A 21,948-nucleotide genomic window follows, 5' to 3' on the forward strand; every position below is an offset into this window, starting at 1 on the left:
CTCAGTCTTGAAAGCTTCTTTCCATTCCCATTGTGCAGTAGCTTAATAACTAAATATACTGTAATTTGTCATTTCAGACAATAAATTTGAATCCATTAGTACAAAGCTTGTCCTTTAAAAAAAACAATCTTTTTTCCTCTTGACAAGGGAAAAAATTGCGGCCTAGTTTCTTTAGTCAAAGATTAATATGGTGCTTGAATAACACTGTGCAGTGTTATTAATATATTTAATATACAGGTTCACTGTAAGGGACTCCTAAAATTACAAGCATAAATCATTGTTAAGGGGATCACTATATAACAATGCTCACCTTTTATACCTTTTTTGCAGGAGTTGTTAAGTAAACCCATTTTAGCCAATAGGTATTTTTTGCCAGAAACTGGAAGTAAATGCTAGTGTCAACTTTGGAAGCCATATTAGGCTAGAAGCTTCCATGCTGCCACCTTCTCATGTGTGAGAAAGTAGGAGGGGGGATTTAGTAAAGGGATTGTCTTTAGACATAATAGCATTTTTCCTGTCGATCAAGGTCAGGCCGATCTTGTATCTGGAGAAGTGCTATCTCGAGATGGGATGGATGGTGAATGGAGTCGACTGAGGAGTGAGGGGATGGCTTTGGGGGTTTTGATTTACTGAGGGAAAACCCGGACCTCTCAGATTTGGGTTTTCCCAGTTGTGCCAGTTTACCTATTCTATTAAATAGAACTCTGAAAAATGCTTACTTCAGAATTTTACTTGGAGTTGGGGGTTTTCTGGAACGCTGACATTAACTCAAATCTCCCTAAAGCATAATGGCACCCCGAAAAGGGGCTGCCAAGGGTGCTGAGCCCCAGCATCCACCTAAACTTTGGGTGGTGCGAAGACTCAGTGAAAATGGAGGAGAAAGAAGAGATCGCAGAGGGGGCCGTAGGAACAGATACTGAAGGATTTATGGAAATAATCAGACATAAAATAGGGTTAATAGAAAAAGAGGACTTAGTGCCAAAAATTAGAAGTGCGAAACAGAACTATTTTGAAGACGCCAATAAACCAGGTAGATGGTTAGCATATAAATTGGAAAAAAAGAGAGAATCAAGAAAAATAACATGGCTAGTGGATGACCAAGGACAAATTAGATGTGGGAATGAAGAGAAGAAAAAAATTATACAAGATTACTATAGAAATTGTATGAACAAGAGAATATAGAAGAGGAAAGTATTAAAAGATACTTGCAAAAAGCGAATTTACCTCAGATTTCTAAAGACACAGAAATGATATTAGAAGGAAATATAACGATGGAACTAACTGAAGCACTTAAAAAACAAAAGAATGGGAAGGCACCAGGATCAGATGGATTACCAGCAGAATATTACAAGACACTACAGGAGTCGTTGAGCCTCCCATTGTTAGAAGTCATGAATGAAGTCATGTCAAAGAAGAAGCTACCTAAGTCATGGTCAGAAGCTTATATTACACTTATTCCAAAGGAGGACACCGACTTACAGCAAATCAAGAATTTAGGCTTATATCGTTGTTAAATTCAGACTATAAAATCTTTTAAGATACTTAAACAATTTTATACACTCTAATCAAAATGGGTTTTTGCAAAAAGACAGATTAAAGATAATATGAGGATAATTCTGGATACCTTGGAATACTATGAGGCACATCCTGAAAAATAAATGGCTTTGATATTTCTTGATGCACAGAAAGCTTTCAATAATGTGAATTAGCATTTTATGCTACTACAATTGGAACAGATGGGCTTTGGTAGAAAGTTTATCCAGGCCATAGAAGCCATATACTATAAAAAAACAGCAAGTGTAATGATAAATGGAGGATTGACAGAGCCTATTGAAATAAAAAAAGGAACAAGACAAGGTTATCCACTGTCACCCCTGTTACTTGTATTAATGCTAGAAGTGTTAAATAGAAATATTAGAGAAGAAAAAGACATAAAAGGCATGAAAATTCAAAAGGAAGAATATAAATGGCAAGCATTTGCAGATGACCTGGTTTTTATTCTTGAAGATCCATTAAGAGTAAATAACTATACTGATAGATAAGATAGGAGAATATGGAAAAGTTGCAGGATTGAAAATAAACCAAAGACAAAATGAAGATCTTGACAAAAAATTTTTAATAAAACAAAAAGAGGAATTGGCGGAACGATCAAAATGCAGGTCACAAATAAGGTTAAATATTTGGGAATATATTTGACAGCAAGATGTAGTACACTTAAAGAGAATAACTATAATAAACTCAAGCAACAAATAGTGAGGGATTTGACAAGGTGGGAGAATTTACAACTATCATTGATAGGGAGAATATCAACGATTAAGTTGAATATACAGTCATGGCCGAAAGTGTTGGCACCCCAGAATTTTTTCCAGAAAATCAAGTATTTCTCACAGAAAAGTATTACAGTAACACATGTTTTGCTATATACATGTTTATTCCCTTTGTGTGTATTGGAGCAAAACAAAAAAAGGCAGGAAAAAAAGCAAATTGGACATAATGTCACACAAAACTCCAAAAATGGGCTGGACAAAATTATTGGCACCCTTTCAAAATTGTGGATAAATAAGATTGTTTCAAGCATGTGATGCTCCTTTAAACTCACCTGGGGCAAGTAACAGTTGTGGGCAATATAAAAATCACACCTGAAAGCAGATAAAAAGGAGAGAAGTTCACTTAGTCTTTGCATTGTATGTCTCTGTGTACCACAGTAAGCATGGACAACAGAAAGAGAACTGTCTGAGAATTTGAGAACCAAAATTGTAGAAAAATATCAACAATCTCAAGGTTACAAGTCCATCTCCAGAGATCTAGATTTGCCTTTGTCCACAGTGCGCAACATTATCAAGAAGTTTGCAACCCATGGCACTGTAGCTAATCTGCCTGGGCGTGGACGGAAGAGAAAAATTGATGAAAGGTTGCAACGCAGGATAGTCCAGATGGTGGATAAGCAGCCCCAAACAAGTTCCAAAGAAATTCAAGCTGTCCTGCAGGCTCAGGGAGCATCAGTGTCAGCGCGAATTATCCGTTGACATGTAAATGAAATGAAACGCTATGGCAGGAGACCTAAGAGGACCCCACTGCTGAAACAGAGACATAAAAAAGCCAGACTACAGTTTGCCAAAATGTACTTGAGTAAACCAAAATCCTTCTGGGAAAACATCTTGTGGACAGATGAGGCCAAGATAGAGCTTTTTGGTAAAGCACATCATTCTACTGTTTACCGAAAACGGAATGAGGCCTACAAAGAAAAAAACACAGTACCTACAGTGAAATATGGTGGAGGTTCAATGATGTTTTGGGATAGTTTTGCTGCCTCTGGCACTGGGTGCCTTGACTGTGTGCAAGGCATCATGAAATCTGAAGATTACCAAAGGATTTTGAGTCGCACAGTAGAGCCCAGTGTCAGAAAGCTGGGTTTGCGTCCGATATCTTGGGTCTTCCAGCAGGACAATGACCCCAAACATATGTCAAAAAGCACCCAGAAATGGATGGCCACAAAGCGCTGGAGAGTTCTGAAGTGGCCAGCAATGAGTCCAGATCTAAATCCCATTGAACACCTGTGGAGAGATCTTAAAATTGCTATTGGGAAAAGGCGCCCTTCCAATAAGAGAGACCTGGAGCAGTTTGCAAAGGAAGAGTGGTCCAAAATTCCGTGTGAGAGGTATAAGAAGCTTATTGATGGTTATAGAAAGCGACTGATTTCAGTTATTTTTTCCAAAGGGTGTGCAACCAAATATTAAGTTAAGGGTGTCAATAATTTTGTCCAGCCCATTTTTGGAGTTTTGTATGACATTATGTCCAATTTGCTTTTTTTCCTGCCTTTTTTTGTTTTGTTCCAATACACACAAAGGGAATAAACGTGTATAGCAAAACATGTGTTACTGCAATACTTTTCTGTGAGAAATACTTGATTTTCTGGAAAAATTTCTGGGGTGCCAACACTTTCGGCCATGACTGTATTGCCTAGAATGTTATATTTGTTCCAGACAATTCCAGTTAGGCTGGGGAAAGGTTATTTTGAAGAATTGAATAAAATAGTGTTGAAATATATCTGGCAGGGCAAAAAAGTGAGGATAACATTAAAATTGTTGCAAGATGCCAGAACACGAGGAGGTTTTGGCTTGCCTAATTGGGAATTATACTACCAAGCAACAAATTCGATGTGGATCAAGGAATGGATTATTTATTTATTTATTCATTTTGTCATAACAATATACATAAGCATCACACAAAAAGATTATATAGTATATAAACATATATATGAAGAAATATGAGGAGGTATAAGCACATATATATATAAGAAGAAAAAAAACAAAACAATAGGACAGGAACGGTAGGCACGTTTGGTCCTCTTAGGAATGGGGTGAGGTCAATAGTAGAAAGTTTTTTGTTAAAGCTTTTGGGATTATGGGAAGAGACCACAGAGTCAGGTAAAGTGTTCCAAGCACTGATGATTCTGTTAACAGAAGTCATATTTTCTGCAATCTAGATTAAAGCGGTTAACATTAAGTTTAAATCTATTGGTTGCTCTTGTATTATTGCAATTAAAGCTGAAGTAGTCTTTAAGAGGAAGGACGTTATAATAGATGATTCTATGAGTTAAACTTAGGTCTTGTCGAAGGCGACGGAGTTCTAAGTTTTCTAAGCCTAGGATTTCAAGTCTGGTGGGATAAGGTATTTTATTGTTTTCAGAGGAATGAAGATCTCTTCTTGCAAAATATTTCTGGACACGTTCAATTGTACTGATATCAGAAATGTGGTGAGGGTTCCAGACAGGCGAGCTGTATTCTAAAATTGGTCTAGCAAATTTTATATGCTCTGGTTAGTAGTGTAGTGTTTTTGGAAAAGAAGCTACGCAAGATTAGGTTTACAACTCTTAGAGCCTTTTTTGCTATGTAGTTGCAGTGGGCTTTGGCACTTAGAACTCCAAGGTCTTTAACAGGGTGGGGGTCATCTGTAAGGTAATGTCCATCAATTATGTACTTAGTGTTTGGGTTCTTTTTTCCAATATGTAAGACTGAGCATTTGCTGGTTGAGATTTGGAGTTGCCAAGTTTTAGACCAAACGGTTAGATGATCAAGGTCTTTTTGAATGATAGATGTATTGTCGGTGGTGTTAAATAGTTTGACATTGTCAGCAAAGAGAACACAATTACTTGAGATATGGTTAAGAAATACTAGAACATTGATTTTAGAAGGGCATGACTTGTTGAGATGGCATGCTTTCTTATAGTATAAGGAAGCAAAAACACAGGGGTATTTCAGAAGACATTTTATATGAGAGGCCTTGTTATTAAATTGGGAGAAGATTAAGAGACAATATTATTTAAAAATTCCAGTCTGGTTATCAACTATTGAAGCATTTTCATATTCAATAACATTTAGAAAGGAACAAATTGTTAGATATAGTGAACTATTGAATGAAAAGGGTGAACTTAAATCTATGCAAGAATTAGAACTACAAGGGATAAAAATGAATTAGTTTTCTTATTTGAAAATACATTCTAAGTATGATAAAGATTCCAAGACAGAAGGATTTTATAATAACTTGACTAACTTAGGTAAAATTTTAACAGGTACTGATGAAAATGTAATCAAAAAGTTATATGGATATTTATTAGAGGTTAAATTGGAAGAACAGCAAGTTAAAGAAACAATGATTGCTTGGGGGAAAATGTTGGACATGGGATTGACCTAGAGAAATGGCAAAACTTGTGGTTACAAAATTATAAAATGACAATGTCAACTGCATATAAAGAGAATTTGTACAAGATGTTTTACAGATGGCATCTACCCCCGAAAAGAATAGCCAGAATGTTCAAGAACAAATTCGAAAAATGTTGGAAATGTTATCAGATACCGGGTTCATATTACCATATGTGGTGGACGTGCATAGATGCTAAAAGATACTGGACTAAAATCCACACGTGGTTGAAAAAAATGATTAAAAAACACATAGATTTTAAACCAGAGGTTTTTTTATTTGGGATCATACCTGAAATTTTCAATAGAGAAATGAGATATTTGATTGTGAATGTATTAACAGCGGCTAGAATTGTGTTTGCTAAAAACTGGAAAAATGAGAAAATAGCAACGCAAGATGAAATTATTAAGAAAATAATGGAATGTGCTGAAATGAGCAAATTGACATTTGAAATTAGGGAACAGGAAGATAAACAATATTATATGATATACGACCTATTTTATCAATGGTTAGATAAAAATATGTTAATGAAGTTTGAGAGGTTTTTATAATGTAAGAATTGTTGAAATATATAAAATATAATGTAATATAATAGGTTTGATTTAAGATGGTGAAATAAACGATGTAATACAATTAACTTAAAATTTAGAACACTTTGTATGGAATGAGGGAAGAAATACTTATAGTTAAACAAATGCTTAATGGACCAAAAAATTTGGATATATATTAGATTGGTAAAATGTGAAATTAGATAAATTAAAAGACATGAATTTGGTGAAACTACACAAAGGATTTGTAATCAACCAACCGACACACTTTTGTATTTATATTGAAGATGTTTTTATCTATGTTTGTCCAAAAAATAAAAAAAAGTCAAAAAAAAAATGGAGGAGAAAGAAGAGATCACAGAGGGGGCCGTAGGGACAGATACTAAAGGATTTATCGACACCCTGTCTTCTCCTTCAGAGAAAATGGTGGATGCCATTGAGGCTGCAGAGGAGGCCCGAAGGCTAGGCACTCGGCCCAAGGAGTCGGATTCCTGGAAAAGTTGACATCTGATCCAACTCCAGAAAGGGGACCAGAGGAGAGACCACCTGGATATCCTGCCGCTCCCAGCCCAGCAAGCCAGAGTGGAGAAGGGGGACAGCTTTGGGATCCTGAGATTCCTGGGACTGGAACTTGTTGCCTCCATTGTGAAGCCAATCATTAACTGGGCTCCCTGAGCGTTTGAACCAATGGAAGTGGGAAGTTTTATATACCCCCCCTCCCAACCTCCTCAAGTGAAATGAAGCTTAGCGCAACCTACGTTCACCTTCCCCAATCCAGGACCTAGTGGAGGAAGTAGTGGGACACAGGCACCTCTACCCGGCCAGGGATGAAACGAGCAACTCAGCGCAGCATGGGCATCTGGCAGCTGGGAGACATGAGACGCAGCTGGCATGAGGAATGCAAAAAACCCCTGCTGGCTCCCCTCGCCAGCCTGCTTTTGTGCTCCCTCCTGCTGAATGTATCCCCCCAGTGCCAGTGGTATCCAGCATCATCTCCAATTTTTCAGGGATCCACATGGCCCCAATATAGCCCAACAATCCCCGCAGGGGGAGCTAATCCAGCAGCCGGCTGGAGTCCCCCCCCCCCTCTGTGCAGCCCAACAAGAAGCTCAGCTGCCGGCCCCTCTTTCTCAGCAGGCTGCCATCCAGCAATCAGCAGCAGCTCCGCCACAGGTTTCAGCTCAGCTGCCCGTTGCCAGGCCCAATCCCCTTGTGAGGCTGACGCCACTCTGCTTCAGAGCAACATTTGATGACACGCCTGCCAAACTGGCTTACTTACTCAGCAGGGTCTGGGCTTATATAGATCAGTATGGAGACCAATATGAATCAGATCGGGACTTGGTTTTGGCAATTTCTGATGGGATGAATGAAGGGGAGGCTTCCGAATGGATAGCCCAGCTGCACAATGAGGGTGCTGCTGACCAATATGATGCCGATGGGCTTGTTGCGCTGCTCCGGGCCAGTTTTGAAGACCCAGACTGAATCAATGAAAATGAAGCCATAATAAAGGTGATGAAGCAAGGTAATCTATCCATAAAAGACTTCGTATGGGACTTTAGATGGGTTGCAAGGAACCTGGGGCAATAGCCAGACCACATACTCCTACACTATTTTAAAGAAGCCATTGATCAAGAAATCAGAACAGCCTGTGGTGTCCGGGGGGTGCCTGAGTGTCTGCATGACTCATATACCATGTCCATAGCTTTGGACAGAGAAATTCACCCCCACCGCAGAACCCCAGCAGAGAAGCCTCCTCAGAGAGCTTTAGCTAGACGGCCCCTTTCAAAGCCTGCTGAAGTCTCCCCCCTCAACCGGCAGGGGTGATTAAATGCTATCGGTGTGGACAAACAGGACATCGAGCTTCTGAGTGCCTGGCCCCTGCCCCAATTCCACAACAATGTCCGGCCATGGCTGCCTGAGGCAGAAGGGCTCCAAGGAAGGCCCCAGACACCAGTTTATTTGCCAGGGAAGCTGTAGAGGTTTCTCTCCCCACTGAAGAGAGTGAGGAACCTCCGGCCAAAGAAGCCCCTCCTGATGAGGCTAGCAGAGAAGACGACCCGATGGTGAGTTCACCCATCCTCCCCTTTTCAATTAAAGTGAGACTGGTGGTGCCAGAGATGGGGGAACAAGGAGAACTGCCAGCAATAATAGATACAGGCTGTACCAGATGTTTAATTGGACTTCCAGTTGTTGAACAATTAGGGATGAAAACAAGAGCCTTAAAATGCCCAATTACGTTTCACCAGGTGGATGGGACATTAATTGGAGGAGTCCCAGCCACCCAAATTACAGGAAACCCAACCAGCAGCCCAAGCACGCACTAGAGCACAAATGCGCCCTGATTCCAACCTTTCTGAAGACAAGTTGACAGCAGAGCTAAAAGCGGTACTCTCAACTGATGCCTGGTTCAAGGAAAACCAGACGGATCTAACCCTAAGGTAGGGATTGGCTTGGAAGGGGAGTAAGATTTATGTGCCCAGCAGCATGCGACTCCTGGTGCTAAAGTAGAGTCATGATTCTCGACTAGGCCACTTTGGATTCTTAAAAACCCTCCATTTGACTAGAAGACAATTCTGGTGGCCCAGAATGAAAGTCGATGTAGAGGACTATGTTAAAAGCTGTGCCACTATGAAGTCCAGACCAGGGAAGCCCCTTGGGCTTCTCCAGACTGTGGCCGAACCCACAAAACCCTGGGAGGAGATTGCAATGGACTTTATAGTCGAATTCCCTGACAGCGGAGGAAACAAGGTGATTTGGACTGTCATTGATTTATTCTCCAAACAAGCACATTTCACTGCATGCAATGGACTACCCTCGGCCAAGAAGCCGGCAAAGCTTTTTATGAAGCATATCTACAGATTACATGGCATGGCATGTCAGCTACCCCGGTACCTGGAGGAAACCGTCTATCTAGACCCGTTCCAGTCCGGTTTCCGGCCCGGTTACAGCACTGAGACGGCTTTGGTTGCGTTGGTGGATGATCTCTGGAGGGCCAGGGATAGGGGTTATTCCTCTGCCTTGGTCCTATTAGACCTCTCAGCGGCTTTTGATACCATCGACCATGGTATCCTGCTGCACCGGTTGGAGGGATTGGGAGTGGGAGGCACCGTTTATCGGTGGTTCTCCTCCTATCTCTCCGATCGGTCACAGACGGTGTTGACGGGGGGGGGCAGAGGTCGGCCCCGAGACGCCTCACTTGTGGGGTGCCTCGGGTCGATTCTCTCACCCCTCTTGTTCAACATCTTTTTGAAGCCGCTGGGTGAGATCATCAGTGGTTTCGGTGTGAGGTACCAGCTGTACGCTGACGACACCCAGCTGTACTTTTCCACACCGGACCACCCCAACGAAGCTATCGAGGTGTTGTCCCGGTGTCTGGAGGCCGTACGGGTCTGGATGGGGAGAAACAGGCTCAAGCTCAATCCCTCCAAGACGGAGTGGCTGTGGATGCCGGCATCCCGGTACAGTCAGCTGCAGCCTCGGCTGACTGTTGGGGGCGAGTCATTGGCCCCAATGGAGAGGGTGCGCAACTTGGGCGTTCTCCTGGATGGACGGTTGTCTTTTGAAGACCATTTGACGGCCGTCTCCAGGAGAGCCTTTCACCAGGTTCGCCTGGTTCGCCAGTTGCGCCCCTTTCTAGATCGGGATGCCTTGTACACGGTCACTCATGCTCTTGTGACATCTCGTCTGGACTACTGCAATGCTCTCTACATGGGGCTCCCCTTGAGGAGCACCCGGAGACTCCAGGTAGTTCAGAATGCAGCTGCGCGGGTGATAGAGGGAGCCCCTCGTGGCTCCCATGTAACACCCCTCCTGCGCAGACTGCACTGGCTGCCTGTGGTTTTCCGGGTGCGCTTCAAGGTTTTGGTAATGATCTTCAAAGCGCTCCATGGCATAGGGCCGGGTTACTTACGGGACCGTCTGCTGCCACCGAATGCCTCCCACCGACCCGTGCGCTCTCACAGGGAGGGACTCCTCAGGGTTCCGTCGGCCAGGCAGTGCCGACTGGCGACGCCCAGGGGAAGGGCCTTTTCTGTGGGGGCTCCCACCCTCTGGAACGAGCTTCCCCCAGGACTTCGTCAACTTCCTGACCTTCGGACCTTCCGCCGCGAGCTTAAGACACATCTATTCATTTGCGCAGGACTGGACTAGGGTTTTAAATTTTTAAATGTCTAAATTTTAGATTTGGTTTTAAATTGGGTTTTATTATTTATATGTTTATTTTAAATATTTGGCCTTTATAATAAGTTTTTTAGATGAATGTTTTACTTTGTATATTTATGTGTTTTTTATATGGCTGTACACCGCCCTGAGTCCCTAGGGAGATAGGGCGGTATAAAAGTACGAATAAATAAATAAATAAATAAATAAATACATGGGGTTCCAAGGAGAATAATATCAGATCGCAGGATCCAGTTTACTGCTAAGTTCTGGAAGGAGTTCCTGCAGTCCCAGGGGCTTAGCTCAGCTTTCCACCCATTGACTAACGGATCCACTAAAAAATTGAACACAATGGTGAAACAATACATTAGATGTTATGTAAATTATCAACAAGAAAACCGGGCGGAGTTACTATCATTTGGAGAAGTGGCTTATAATAATGCAGTACACAGTAGTACAGGGTTGACTCCTTTTCAAATAACTATGGGTATGGATTTTGTGCCGATGCCTGAGTTGCCTAGAGAGCCACCCACTTCCATGTCCCTAGCAGAATGGATGACCTCCTTAAAAAAGGGTTGGGAGAATACTAAGAAAGCTTTAGCTGAATCAGCGGAAAAATATAAGGCCCAGGCTGACAAACGCCGTTCTCTCCAACCACCTCTCCGAATAGGAGATAAGGTTTATTTGTCAACCAAATACCTAAGATTGAGGTTACCTAGCAAGAAGTTTGGACCTTAATTCATAGATCCCTTCCCTATAGTGAAAGTGATTAACCCAGTGACTGTCTAACAAAGCCTCCCTCGCATATTAGGGAAAGTGCACCCAGTTTTTCACAGTAGCTTATTGAAACCAGCAAGAGGATCTAACTTAAGGCCCTTACCAGCTGCTTCCCCCCTCCTTTGGTAGTACAAGAGGAAACTCATTATGAAGTTAAGAAGAGCTTTGACTCTAGACCAGGGTCCCCAACCTTTTGGACCTCAGGGACCACCAAGTCCATAATTTTAAATTCCAGGGACCACTAATACGAATCCAGGGCGCTGCTTGCTGAAGCACCTGGACTCCCAGTGACGGGATGGGGTCCTTCAGGCACTGTCCCTCCTCTCTCTTTCTCTCCCCTCCCCTCTCTCTCCCCCTCATTCTCTCATTCTCTCTCCCCCTATCTTCCTCTCTCCCTCCCTCTTTCTCTCTCTCTCTTTCTCTCCCTCTCCCCCCCTCTTTCTCTCTCTCTCCCCTTTCTTTCTCTCCCACTCATTCTGTCATCTTCTCTTTTTCTCCCTCTCTTTCTCTCACTCTCCCTCTCTCTTTCTCCCCTCTTTCTCTCCCACTCATTCTGTCATCTCTCTTTCTCCCTTCTCTCTTTCTCTTTCTTTCTCTCCCCTTTCTCATTCTTTCTCCCCTCTCTTTCTCTCTCTCCCACTCATTCTGTCATCTCTCTCCCCTTTCTCTTTCTGTCTCCCCCTCTTTCTCCCGCCCTCTCTCTCCTCCGTCTTTCTCATTCTCTCTTTCTCTCTCCCCCACTCTTTCTCATGGGCCAGCCAGTGTCTTGGGGTTGAGAGGAAGTCAATTGTCCCCCCAAGAGACTGAGGTGCAGAAGCACCAACAAGGGATGGAAGAAACTTGCAGCTTTGGAGCGCAGCCCTCACCGGCTGGAATGAGGTAATGGTGCAAGGGGGGGACAGTGCAGGTGGGCTGAAGCAACGGGTGGCGGGAACCCTGGGCTGTTTCTTCCCCCTGCTTTAGCTTCCTGCCGGCTGAATCCACCAATGGCTGTCCCTGCCCCTCACCCTCCCTTCCCAGTCACTCCTCGCCTGGCAAGGGAAGGGGAGGGGAGGAACGGAGATTCGCTCCATATTCCAGAATAGGAGCGAAGCTTTGTCTCTTGCTGGATCTTTCTCTCTCTCCCCCATTCTTTCTCATGGGCCAGCCAGTGTCTTGGGATTGAGAGGAAGTCAAGCGTCTCCCCGAGAGACCGAGATGCAGGAACACCAACAAGGGCCGAAGAAACAGCTGCGAGATCCAGCTCCCGCTCTGGAATATGGAGCGAATCTCCATTCCCCCCTCCCCTTCCCTTGCCAGGCAAGGAGTGACTGGGAAGGGAGGGCGAGGGGCGGGGACAGCCACTGGTGGATGCACCGCCATTCCCCCCCCCTTGCACCATTACCTCATTCCAGCCAGCAAGGGCTCTGCTGCAAAGTTACATATTGCCCGAATCTCCCTCAACAGCGGAGATTTACAGCCCCACCATGAGCTGCCTGGCCAGTTCCATCTTCCAGAGCTCTAGTCACAGGACTGGCCATTGCTTATCCCAGAGCAGCTCCTCCACCCAGAGCAGCTCCTCCACGCCACGGACCACGAACATTTTCTCGCGGACCACCAGTGGTCCACTGGTTGGTGACCGCTGCTCTAGACTATATAGGGCTGGTTACAGTATTTGGTACAATGGAAAGGGTACCCCTTGTCTGAAGCTACTTGGGTGAAAAGTTGGGATGTGAATGCTGATAATTTAGTAAATCAATTCAATGATAAATTCCCTGAGAAACCAAAGGAGAGGGGATTAAGAGGTTTTATGTAGAAGTTGTTAACCCCTTCTTTTGTGTTTTGTCTAGTTTATTTTTCAGAGTGTGTTTTTTTCTGCAGGGGGGGAAACGCCTGTCAACTTTGGAAGCCATATTAGGCTGGAAGCTTCCATGCTGTCACCTTCTCATGTGTGGGAAAGTACGAGGGGGGATTTAGTAGAGAGATTGTCTTTTGACATAATAGCATTCTTCCTGTTGGTCAGGTCAGGCCGATCCTGCATCTGGAGAAGGATTTGTCGGAGTGCAGTCTCGAGATGGGATGGATGGTGATTGGAGCATATGACTGACTGAGGAGTGAGGGGATGGTTTTGGGGAAACCTCTCAGATTCGGGTTTTCCCAGTTGTGCCAGTTTACCTATTCTAGTAAATAGAACTTTTAAAAATGCTTGCTTCAGAGTTTTACTTGGAGTTGGGGGGTTTTCTGGAATGCTGACAGGTAGTTTCAGGCAAGAAAAGAGGTAATAGATCATGACCATAGAATGGTATAAGTGACAGTAAATGTGGGCTGGTTGCCAAGTGCCCAAATTGCAATCATGATTGCGAGGGCGTGGCCATCAGAACAGGGGTGAAATCCAGCAGGTTCTGACAGGTTCTGGAGAACCGGTAGTGGAAATTTTGAGTAGTTCGGAGAACCGGCAAATACCACCTCTGGCTGGCCCCAGAGTGGGGTGGGAATGGAGATTTTGCAATATCCTTCCCCCAGGAGTGGGGAGGGAATGGGGATTTTGCAGTATTCTTTCCCCTGGAGTGGGGAGGGAATGATGATTTTGCAGTATCCTTCCCCTGGAGTGAGGAGGAAATGGGAATTCTGCAGCATCCTTCCAATGCCACACCCACCAAGCCACACCCACAGAACCAGTAGTAAAAAAATTTGGATTTCACCACTGCATCAGAATTTCAAAAATGAGTCATAAGTGGCTCGGAAAAGTCCTTTGTAACTTTGTATGATGGCTAAGTGGCCAGTCATAAATTGAGGACTATTTGTAAACATAATTCACTAATGGCTAAAATATTACTGGGCTTTGCATTTTGTTCATTTTGATGAAGAATGGCAATATTTGCCTGTACAAATACAGGCAATTCCTATTTTCTGGATATGAATATTTATATCCAGGTAAATATTTTGCAATTACAGTAATTTTGATGAGGGTAAATAAATAATATGAGGAGTAAATGTCACCTGTAGCATGTTTGTTTCTAAGCTTGTTGGCAATCTGGCTTCACAGATTGTGTTGCTACAATGGAAGGTTATTTAAACTTTTCTCTAGTGATGTTTGTTCTATGTTTGATGTTTGTTCAGTTCAGTTCTTTAATAGGCCTAACTAAAGGTACCAATGAAATATTTCAACATTAATTGCTCATCATTGCCTTAGGCTATATTAATAACATATCCTTGCAACTTGCTTTATCAACAAATATGACATTTGCATTCAGTCTAATATATTAAATGTTATGTAGGATGTTATGAAAATTACAACTTGATGCCCTATGTTCTGTTAATTTACTCTGCAATTTAGTTTGCACATACTGCTCTTGAGACATAAATCACAGAGATTTTCACCCATTAAAATAAAATATCTACAATAGAAAATAAGAAAATAAGATTTTAATAAGAGCTATTGAATACAATTCATTAAGAGAAGCCAAGGGCCATTTGATTATAGTGATTCTGATCTTTCTTTTAAAATGAATGAATTTATTCCTCTGGTTACATTAACTTGTTAATAAAATATCCTAAAATATATAACTGGGATTTTAATGCAAAGTGGTGTAAGTAATGTTAAATTCAGTTAGCCTCAATGGATTCGAATTTTTAAAATAATTGCATATTTCAATTTGCATACCATGTCCCAGTATGCTAAGTAACTAAAACTTTCCATAGTATAAGGTCCTTGCCTTTCACTTTTTAAAAAAGTTTTGTATTAGGCAAGATACTTTATATAGTGTTTGAACTTCTATAGTTGTTTATAGCAACGGATGTATAATAATCTTAAAGGTTTGTAAATCCAAATGACTTTTCAGTATATCTACACAAAGAAGACCTAAGATGTGATCTGTTCTCCACACAAGTCCTAAAACTAGATAGAGAGAACATGTATCACGAGTGTTCAAAGGTGACATTGAGACAGATGTGCATGGTATTGTAGATATCATGGGGGCTATTGTATTTATGGAAAAGTTTATAATGATGGGCAAATTGAGTGAAAGAAGTGACTGACAGCATATGAGAGGCATAGAGTACTGAAAGCTACAGCATATCCCTGGAAGAACTGCATAATTTGATGAGTTACAACTGAACAGAGTACAATATAACACATTCTAAATATGAGTTCTCTGCTGAAATGCTTAATGGATGCATTTACAGTTAAAGCAGTGGTCTTTACAGCTCACCAGATGGCTGTGGCTGTACAGGTGTAGCGAGATATTTTCCTTAGACCTGCTTGGATAGACTCGGACTGAACTCATTTTCTGTAAGTAAAGAATGTTTCTACCACTGAACTCTATGCTCCTTTGATCTTTGAGGCAAATCTTAGTTTAACATGTTTTCTGCAAATCTGAAAGTTATTTCGGTAAGAAGAGGAAGAGCATGATGTACTGTACTATGAGTAACCATAATACTCATCTCTAGTGTTGAATTGTAATATAACTGCATGGAAACTAGCGCTCTATGTGGAACTCTTCTGATTTTTTGAAGAATTTTTGGTCAGATATACCCAAACATGATAAGAAACTGGAGAAATTAGAAGGAAATGTTTATATACAAAAAGCATTACAGATTTTTGGAATGGAAAATTTCATCATAACTGCAGCCTTAAGTGAAACAATGCAGACACAAATAATCCCACCAATAAGAGCTAATATTGTTATAGTGTATATAAAACTAAATGTTTTTTCTTCCTTCTGTTTCCTTGTCAGATCGTGAAGATAACTTGTCTGCTTTGGGAAAGAAAGTTGGAGAGGCAGAAGTTAAAAAGAAACAAATCAAAATGAGTTTCAGTCCTCACAGTAGGAAGATGAAATTCACCCTGAAGACAAGCCCAAAGAAATTAGAGCAGCTGAAGCAATCAGTCAAGGACAGTGGTTCTTGTAACTTAACCTCCATCTATGACTTTGTTTCTTCATCTCCTCATGAGAAGCCTTTCAGAGAGGAACAGACATCTCAGCAGGAATATAAGAAGAAGCTAAAAAAAAAGACTTTAAAAGACTTCAGCAAACAGGGGAACACCTTCAATGGCCAGCAGGAAAACTCCAGTGAAAGGTATAAAGTAGGCCTAAATGAAAGCAAAGATCCAATCCCCAGTTCTGGCTCAAAAAATACCTCAGTGTTGAGGCTGATAACCGGGACAGAGCTTGCAGACAATGCAGGTGAACTCTCACCCAGGAATGGTAGACCTGTGAAACCTAAAGAGAAGTGTAGCAATTGCAGCTTCTCTCTTATGCCTAACGTTTTTGGGGGAGATCAGACTTCTGAAGAGTGGCTTTCCTTGGCAAAAGAAATAACTCAGTTAAAGTGTGACAGGCAGTTTGCTGGCTCTCCCATTTCTTTGCCTAAGTGTCACAAAACAAAAGAGGGGACTACCCATCGGAAGTCACGATTGCTGAAAAAGGCCTCAGAGCAGTTGCCCGGGAATTCTGTGGCAGCCTGTGCAGTCTCTTCCCCATCTCTGCCATTGCCTGGAATCACATCACCCCTAAGGAACTTGGAAGACTTTGCCAGTGATTCAGAACTTCCAAAAGTGTCCAGAAATTGTGCTGAAAAGGAGGCATTCCTCAAGAAATTTCCCAAAAACCTATCAGCCAAGAGAAATCATAAAGGAGAGTCTTTACTCCATACTGCTTCTATTGAGGTAAACTAACCTCTTCTCTGGAATATTGTTTCTCAGTAAAATAACAACTTTTCTATTTCTCTATTACAGAAGGGTAAGAGATATTTCTAAATCATTAAGCTAACAGAGAGTTAACAGAGTCTACATCCTTTATTTTCCAGAGTTACAGGATTATAGTATATGCACAGCATGTGCTTTCTTTTGGTGTTCTATGGATATTGTAGTCATGAAAAGAAATGCTCTTCAACATCAGGAATGCATGTAAGGATGTTTCAATCATTAGAAGAGACATAGCAATAGTACTTAGACTTATATACCGCTTTACAGCGAGTGTAAAGTGCTTTACAGTGCTTTACAGCCCTCTCTAAGCAGTTTACAAAGTCAGCAGATTGCTCCCAACAATCTGGGTCCTCATTTTACCAACCTCAGAAGGATGGAAGGCTGAGTCAACCTTGAGCCTGGTGAGATTTGAATTGCCAAATTGCAATCAGCCGGCAGTCAGCAATAGTCTGCAGTACTGCATTCTAACCACTGCGCCAGATGCTTATTACTTGTTCTTTCTTGTTCTTGTGCGTTGTAAAAATTTGCATAACCTTGGGGTCAGAAGCAACCCTAATTAAAATGTCCAATTGTCATTCCCTACAGAAAAGAATTCTTTTTACCAATTCCTGAAGGCAAAAGATTGGGCACTAATCTGTCCTCAGAGAGTACATGATATCAAACTATTGCCAATGAGAAGGATGCTCTCCCTTGGTTCTATCTGCTGTTCCAATAAGCATTACAAGTCCAGGAGAATGCCAAATTGCATATCAATTGCCTTAATTTGAAAAAAATAAAAATGGAGCATTTTCAAGATTATCAAACTTTACAAAATCTTGCCATATTTGCTATCTTATGAAATTTTAAGTAACAATGTGCAGTTGTGCTCAGGGCATGAAAATATTGTTAATCCCTTAAGTGCTGCCTCTGGTATAGCTGATTTTACTGGAATTTTGTGTAACCAAATATTTTGTGTAACCAAATATTTTTCTTTTAATTGGAAATAGAATTTATGTGTTATTGCATATAAATTACCTAGCTAAATAATAGATTTTTAATTATTCAAAATTGTATGATGAAGGTGCATCTGCTTAGATGGAATTATTGTTTTGGTTAATTGAAATCAGCATTCTAAAATCATTAAAATGCCACAAGAAAATAACCCCTGGACTTTTATTCATGAGTTATTTATAAAGAAAGAGGCTATATTCTAGAACAGAGATGGCTAACCTTTTTGCCATCGCGTGCCAGGAAGGGGGGGCGGGGGGTTCACGCGTGTCCGTGCCTATACCCATAATTCTATGTGCCCCACCCTCGCGCATGTGCACATAACTCTTCCCCTCCCCCAACATGCGATGGCCCGGTAGGCCCGTTTTTCTCTCTTACCTGTCTCCAGATGCTCTCTGAGTCTGGGAGGGTGGAAAATGGCCTTCCCTCTTTCCCTGGAGACCTTCCGGAGGCCAGAAATGGCCCGTTTACCAACGGGCAGGAAGTGACGTTTTTTGCTGGCTCCAGCCTCCAGCCTCCTATAGAGGCTCTGGGGGGAGGGGGTGCTGGGAACAGCAGAAACGTCACTTCCTATCCAACCAGAAGTTGGTAAACGGGCCGTTTCTGGCCTCCGGAGGGCCTGGAGAGGGGTGGGAAAGGCAGTTTTCCACTCCCCCTAGACTCCTAGAGAGGCTCTCGAGTCAGGTAAGAGAGAAAAATGGGCCTTCCCAGGCCCTTTGGAGGCAGGAAACAGCCTGTTTTCCTATTTCTGGTGGGCCCAGAAGGCCTGAAAATTAGCTGGCCAGTGTGCACATGTGCACCGGAGCTGAGCTCACGTGCTCACTGATACGCGTATCATAGGTTCGCCATCAGGGTTCTAGAATATAGCTATTCTAGAAAACCATTCGGTATAGCAGCTTTCTTTTAATGAAAATCTGTTTCCTTCAGATTTGCAATATAACTGTATTTTGAAGAAAACTATACAGGTAGTCCTCAACTTACCACAGTTGAGCCCAAAATTTATGTTGCTAAGTGAAACATTTGTTCAGTGAATTTTGCTTCATTTTACGACCTTTCAAATCACAATTGCTAAGTAAATTACTGCAGTTTTTTAAGTTAGTATCCCAGTTGTTAAGTGAATCTTGCTTCTCCATTGACTTTGCTTGTCAGAGATGAGCACATGATCCTGGGACACAGCAAAGATCATAAATATGAACCAGTTGCCAAACATCTGAATTTTTGTCACATGACCATAGGGATGCTGCAAAGGTTGTAACTGTGAAAGTTGGTCATAAGTCACTTTTTCCACTGCCATTATAATTCTGAACAGTCACTAAATGAACTTTTGTAAATCGAGGACTACCTGTAATGGTGGAAGTGAGAAATGTGATTATTTTCCTTTTCCCCCCCAATTTTTTTTATTTTCCATAATATTTCCAACAATTTAACCAGTGTACAATACATTCAATTATCCAACATTTATTCCTCCCCATAAATTGTACTCAGTCGGGCCTGCCCAGTCGCCACTCCCTTCCTTAAACCTTTCTACCCTTTTCTACCTTCTTTTACTTCCTCCACCTTCCTCCACCTCACTTTCCTACTTCCTCTCCTCCTTCCCACTTCTCACTTCCATCCTTTCTAACCCTCTCACTTCCCCTCCTTCTTCTCCCCCTACTACCTACCTACCTACTTTCTTCCTTCTCTCTTCTCTCTCCCTACCCCTTCCCTTCTGGAGTGGTTGCTGAGCAGGCCCGACTTTGCACCATTCCAAGTTAATTAATTCTTCAATTATTCATGTACATTGGCAATCAATCAATTTATAATCTTCCCCCTCCCCCCCAAGACTTCCCAGAACAAAATACAGGGTATTATATCTAACAAACATAATCTAAAATATAACATAAGACATAATCCTCAGTCCTTTCACACCTTCCCACTATCAATTCCCTTCTTTCTTAAATTTACTAATACAAAACAAATCCTAACTTTACTCAAAAGCTAATTGGTATTTTTTAATCTGATACTTATTTTGAATATAATCAATCCACTTTCTCCATTCCAAAATATATTTTTCTTGTGTATAGTCTTTCAAATAGGCAGAAATTTTTGCCATTTCTGCTAAATTGGATACTTTACTGGATACTTTCATTCTCCAATTGTAGGTAAGTCTTCTTTCTTCCAATGTTGTGCAATCAGTCTCGCAGCAGTTATTAAGTTCAAAATCAATTTAGTCTCTATAACTGTACAGTCTGAAATTATTCCTAATAAAAAAAACTGTGGAGTAAACTTAATCTTCTTTTTCAAAATATTCTGCATGATCCACCATATTTTAATCCAAAAAGCTTTAACTTTTTTACAGGTCCACCATATATGATAATAAGTAGCATCCTCACAATCACATCTCCAACATTTTGCTTTCACATTTGGATACATACACGACAACTTTTTCGGATCTAAATGTCACCTATAAAACATTTTATAAAAATTTTCTCTTAGATTTTGTGCTTGTATAAATTTAACATTTCTCACCCAAATTTTTTCCCATGTGTCTAGCATTATTGGTTGTTGGAAATTTTGTTCCCATCTTACCATACAATCTTTAACCAACTCTGTTTCTGAATCAATTTCTACCAATACATTATATAATCTCTTTATATGCTGTTGACCTTGGTCTTTTATTTGTTTTACCAAGTTATCATCACTTTGCCTAATACGAATTTTCTGATCTATTTTCCATCTAGTTTGCAGTTGTCCACACTGAAACCATACTGAAACCATGAAACCATACTGAAACCATTCCTCCCTTCTTCCCTCAATTTTTCCCTAGATTTTAATTGTAATTCCCTCTTCTCCATTATCAAAAGCTCTTTATAAGTAATAAACTCCACTTTTTGAAATATATTTATATTCTGTATCATATGTCTGGGGATTGCCCATATTGGTATTTTACCATCTAACTTATATTGGTATTTTTTCCAAACCCTCAACAAAGCACTTCTAACCATATTATTCTTAAATGTCTTATCAATTTTCTTGTCATATAATACATATGCATGCCAACCATATAACAAACTATAACGTTCTATATTCAAAATCCTTTCCTCTGTTAAATTAATCCAATCAGAAATTAAAGATAAGGCGACTGCTTCATAATACAATTTCAAATTAGGCATTTTTAAACCCCCTCTTTCCCTAACATCTTGCATTATTTTTAACTTTATTCTCGGTTTTTTACCCTTCCACACAAATTTACTAATCCCTTTTTGCCATGCCTATAAATTTGCTTCTTTCTTCAATATTGAAGAAACAAAAATAAAAATCTAGGCAGAACATTCATTTTTATAACTGCCACTCTTCCCAACAGTGATAATTGTAATTTCTTCCAATTCTCCATTTCTTTAATTACTTTCCGCCACAGTACCTCGTAGTTATTTTTATATAATTTCACATTCGATGCAGTAATATATACTCCTAGATATTTAACTTTTTTTACTACTTCATATCCAGTTATTCTTTCTAATTCTTCTTTTTGATGTATATTCACATTTTTAATTATCATTTTTGTCTTCTGTTGGTTCACTTTAAACTCAGATACCTTACTATACTGATCAATTGTTTCCTTTAAATATATAGCTGAATGTGTTGGTTGAGATAAAGTAACAACCAGGTCACCTGCAAATGTTCTTAATTTATAATCTTGATTTTTAATTCTAATTCCTGTTATTTGATCTGAACCACGTATATTACTCAATAATATTTCCAAAGTTAAAATAAATAATAACGGTGACAAAGGACATCCTTGTCTAGTCCCTTTCTCAATCTTAAAAGACTCTGTTAATCCACCATTTATTATTATTTGTGCTTTTTGCTTTCGATATATAGCCTTAATTGTTTGGATGAAATGGTCCCCAAATTGCATTTTTTCCATTACTTTAAATAAAAACTACCAATCCAATCTATCGAAAGCTTTCTCCGCATCCAAAAAGAAGAGTGCTGCTGAGACCTGGCTGTTTCTTTCCAAATATTCAAGTAAATTTACAATTTGTCTCATATCTAATCTGCCTTCCCTTGATAAAACCTGTTTGATCATTGTGTATTATTTGAGTCATCAAT

At 40.8% G+C, this 21,948-nt stretch overlaps 1 protein-coding gene across 3 annotated transcripts in view; it reads left to right on the forward strand.

The window, feature by feature from the left end:
* Positions 1-21,948, forward strand: part of BARD1 (BRCA1 associated RING domain 1) — a 111,851-nt gene that overhangs the window by 21,650 nt on the left and 68,253 nt on the right. For all 3 annotated transcript variants that reach the window (XM_058186071.1, XM_058186084.1, XM_058186078.1), the window contains one exon: positions 15,899-16,830. In XM_058186071.1, coding sequence (XP_058042054.1) covers positions 15,899-16,830 — 932 coding nt within the window. The remainder of the gene's footprint in view (positions 1-15,898; positions 16,831-21,948) is intronic.

Source organism: Ahaetulla prasina, chromosome 1 (genome assembly GCF_028640845.1).
Source record: "Ahaetulla prasina isolate Xishuangbanna chromosome 1, ASM2864084v1, whole genome shotgun sequence".
In the NCBI taxonomy this organism is placed as follows: Eukaryota; Metazoa; Chordata; class Lepidosauria; order Squamata; family Colubridae; genus Ahaetulla; species Ahaetulla prasina.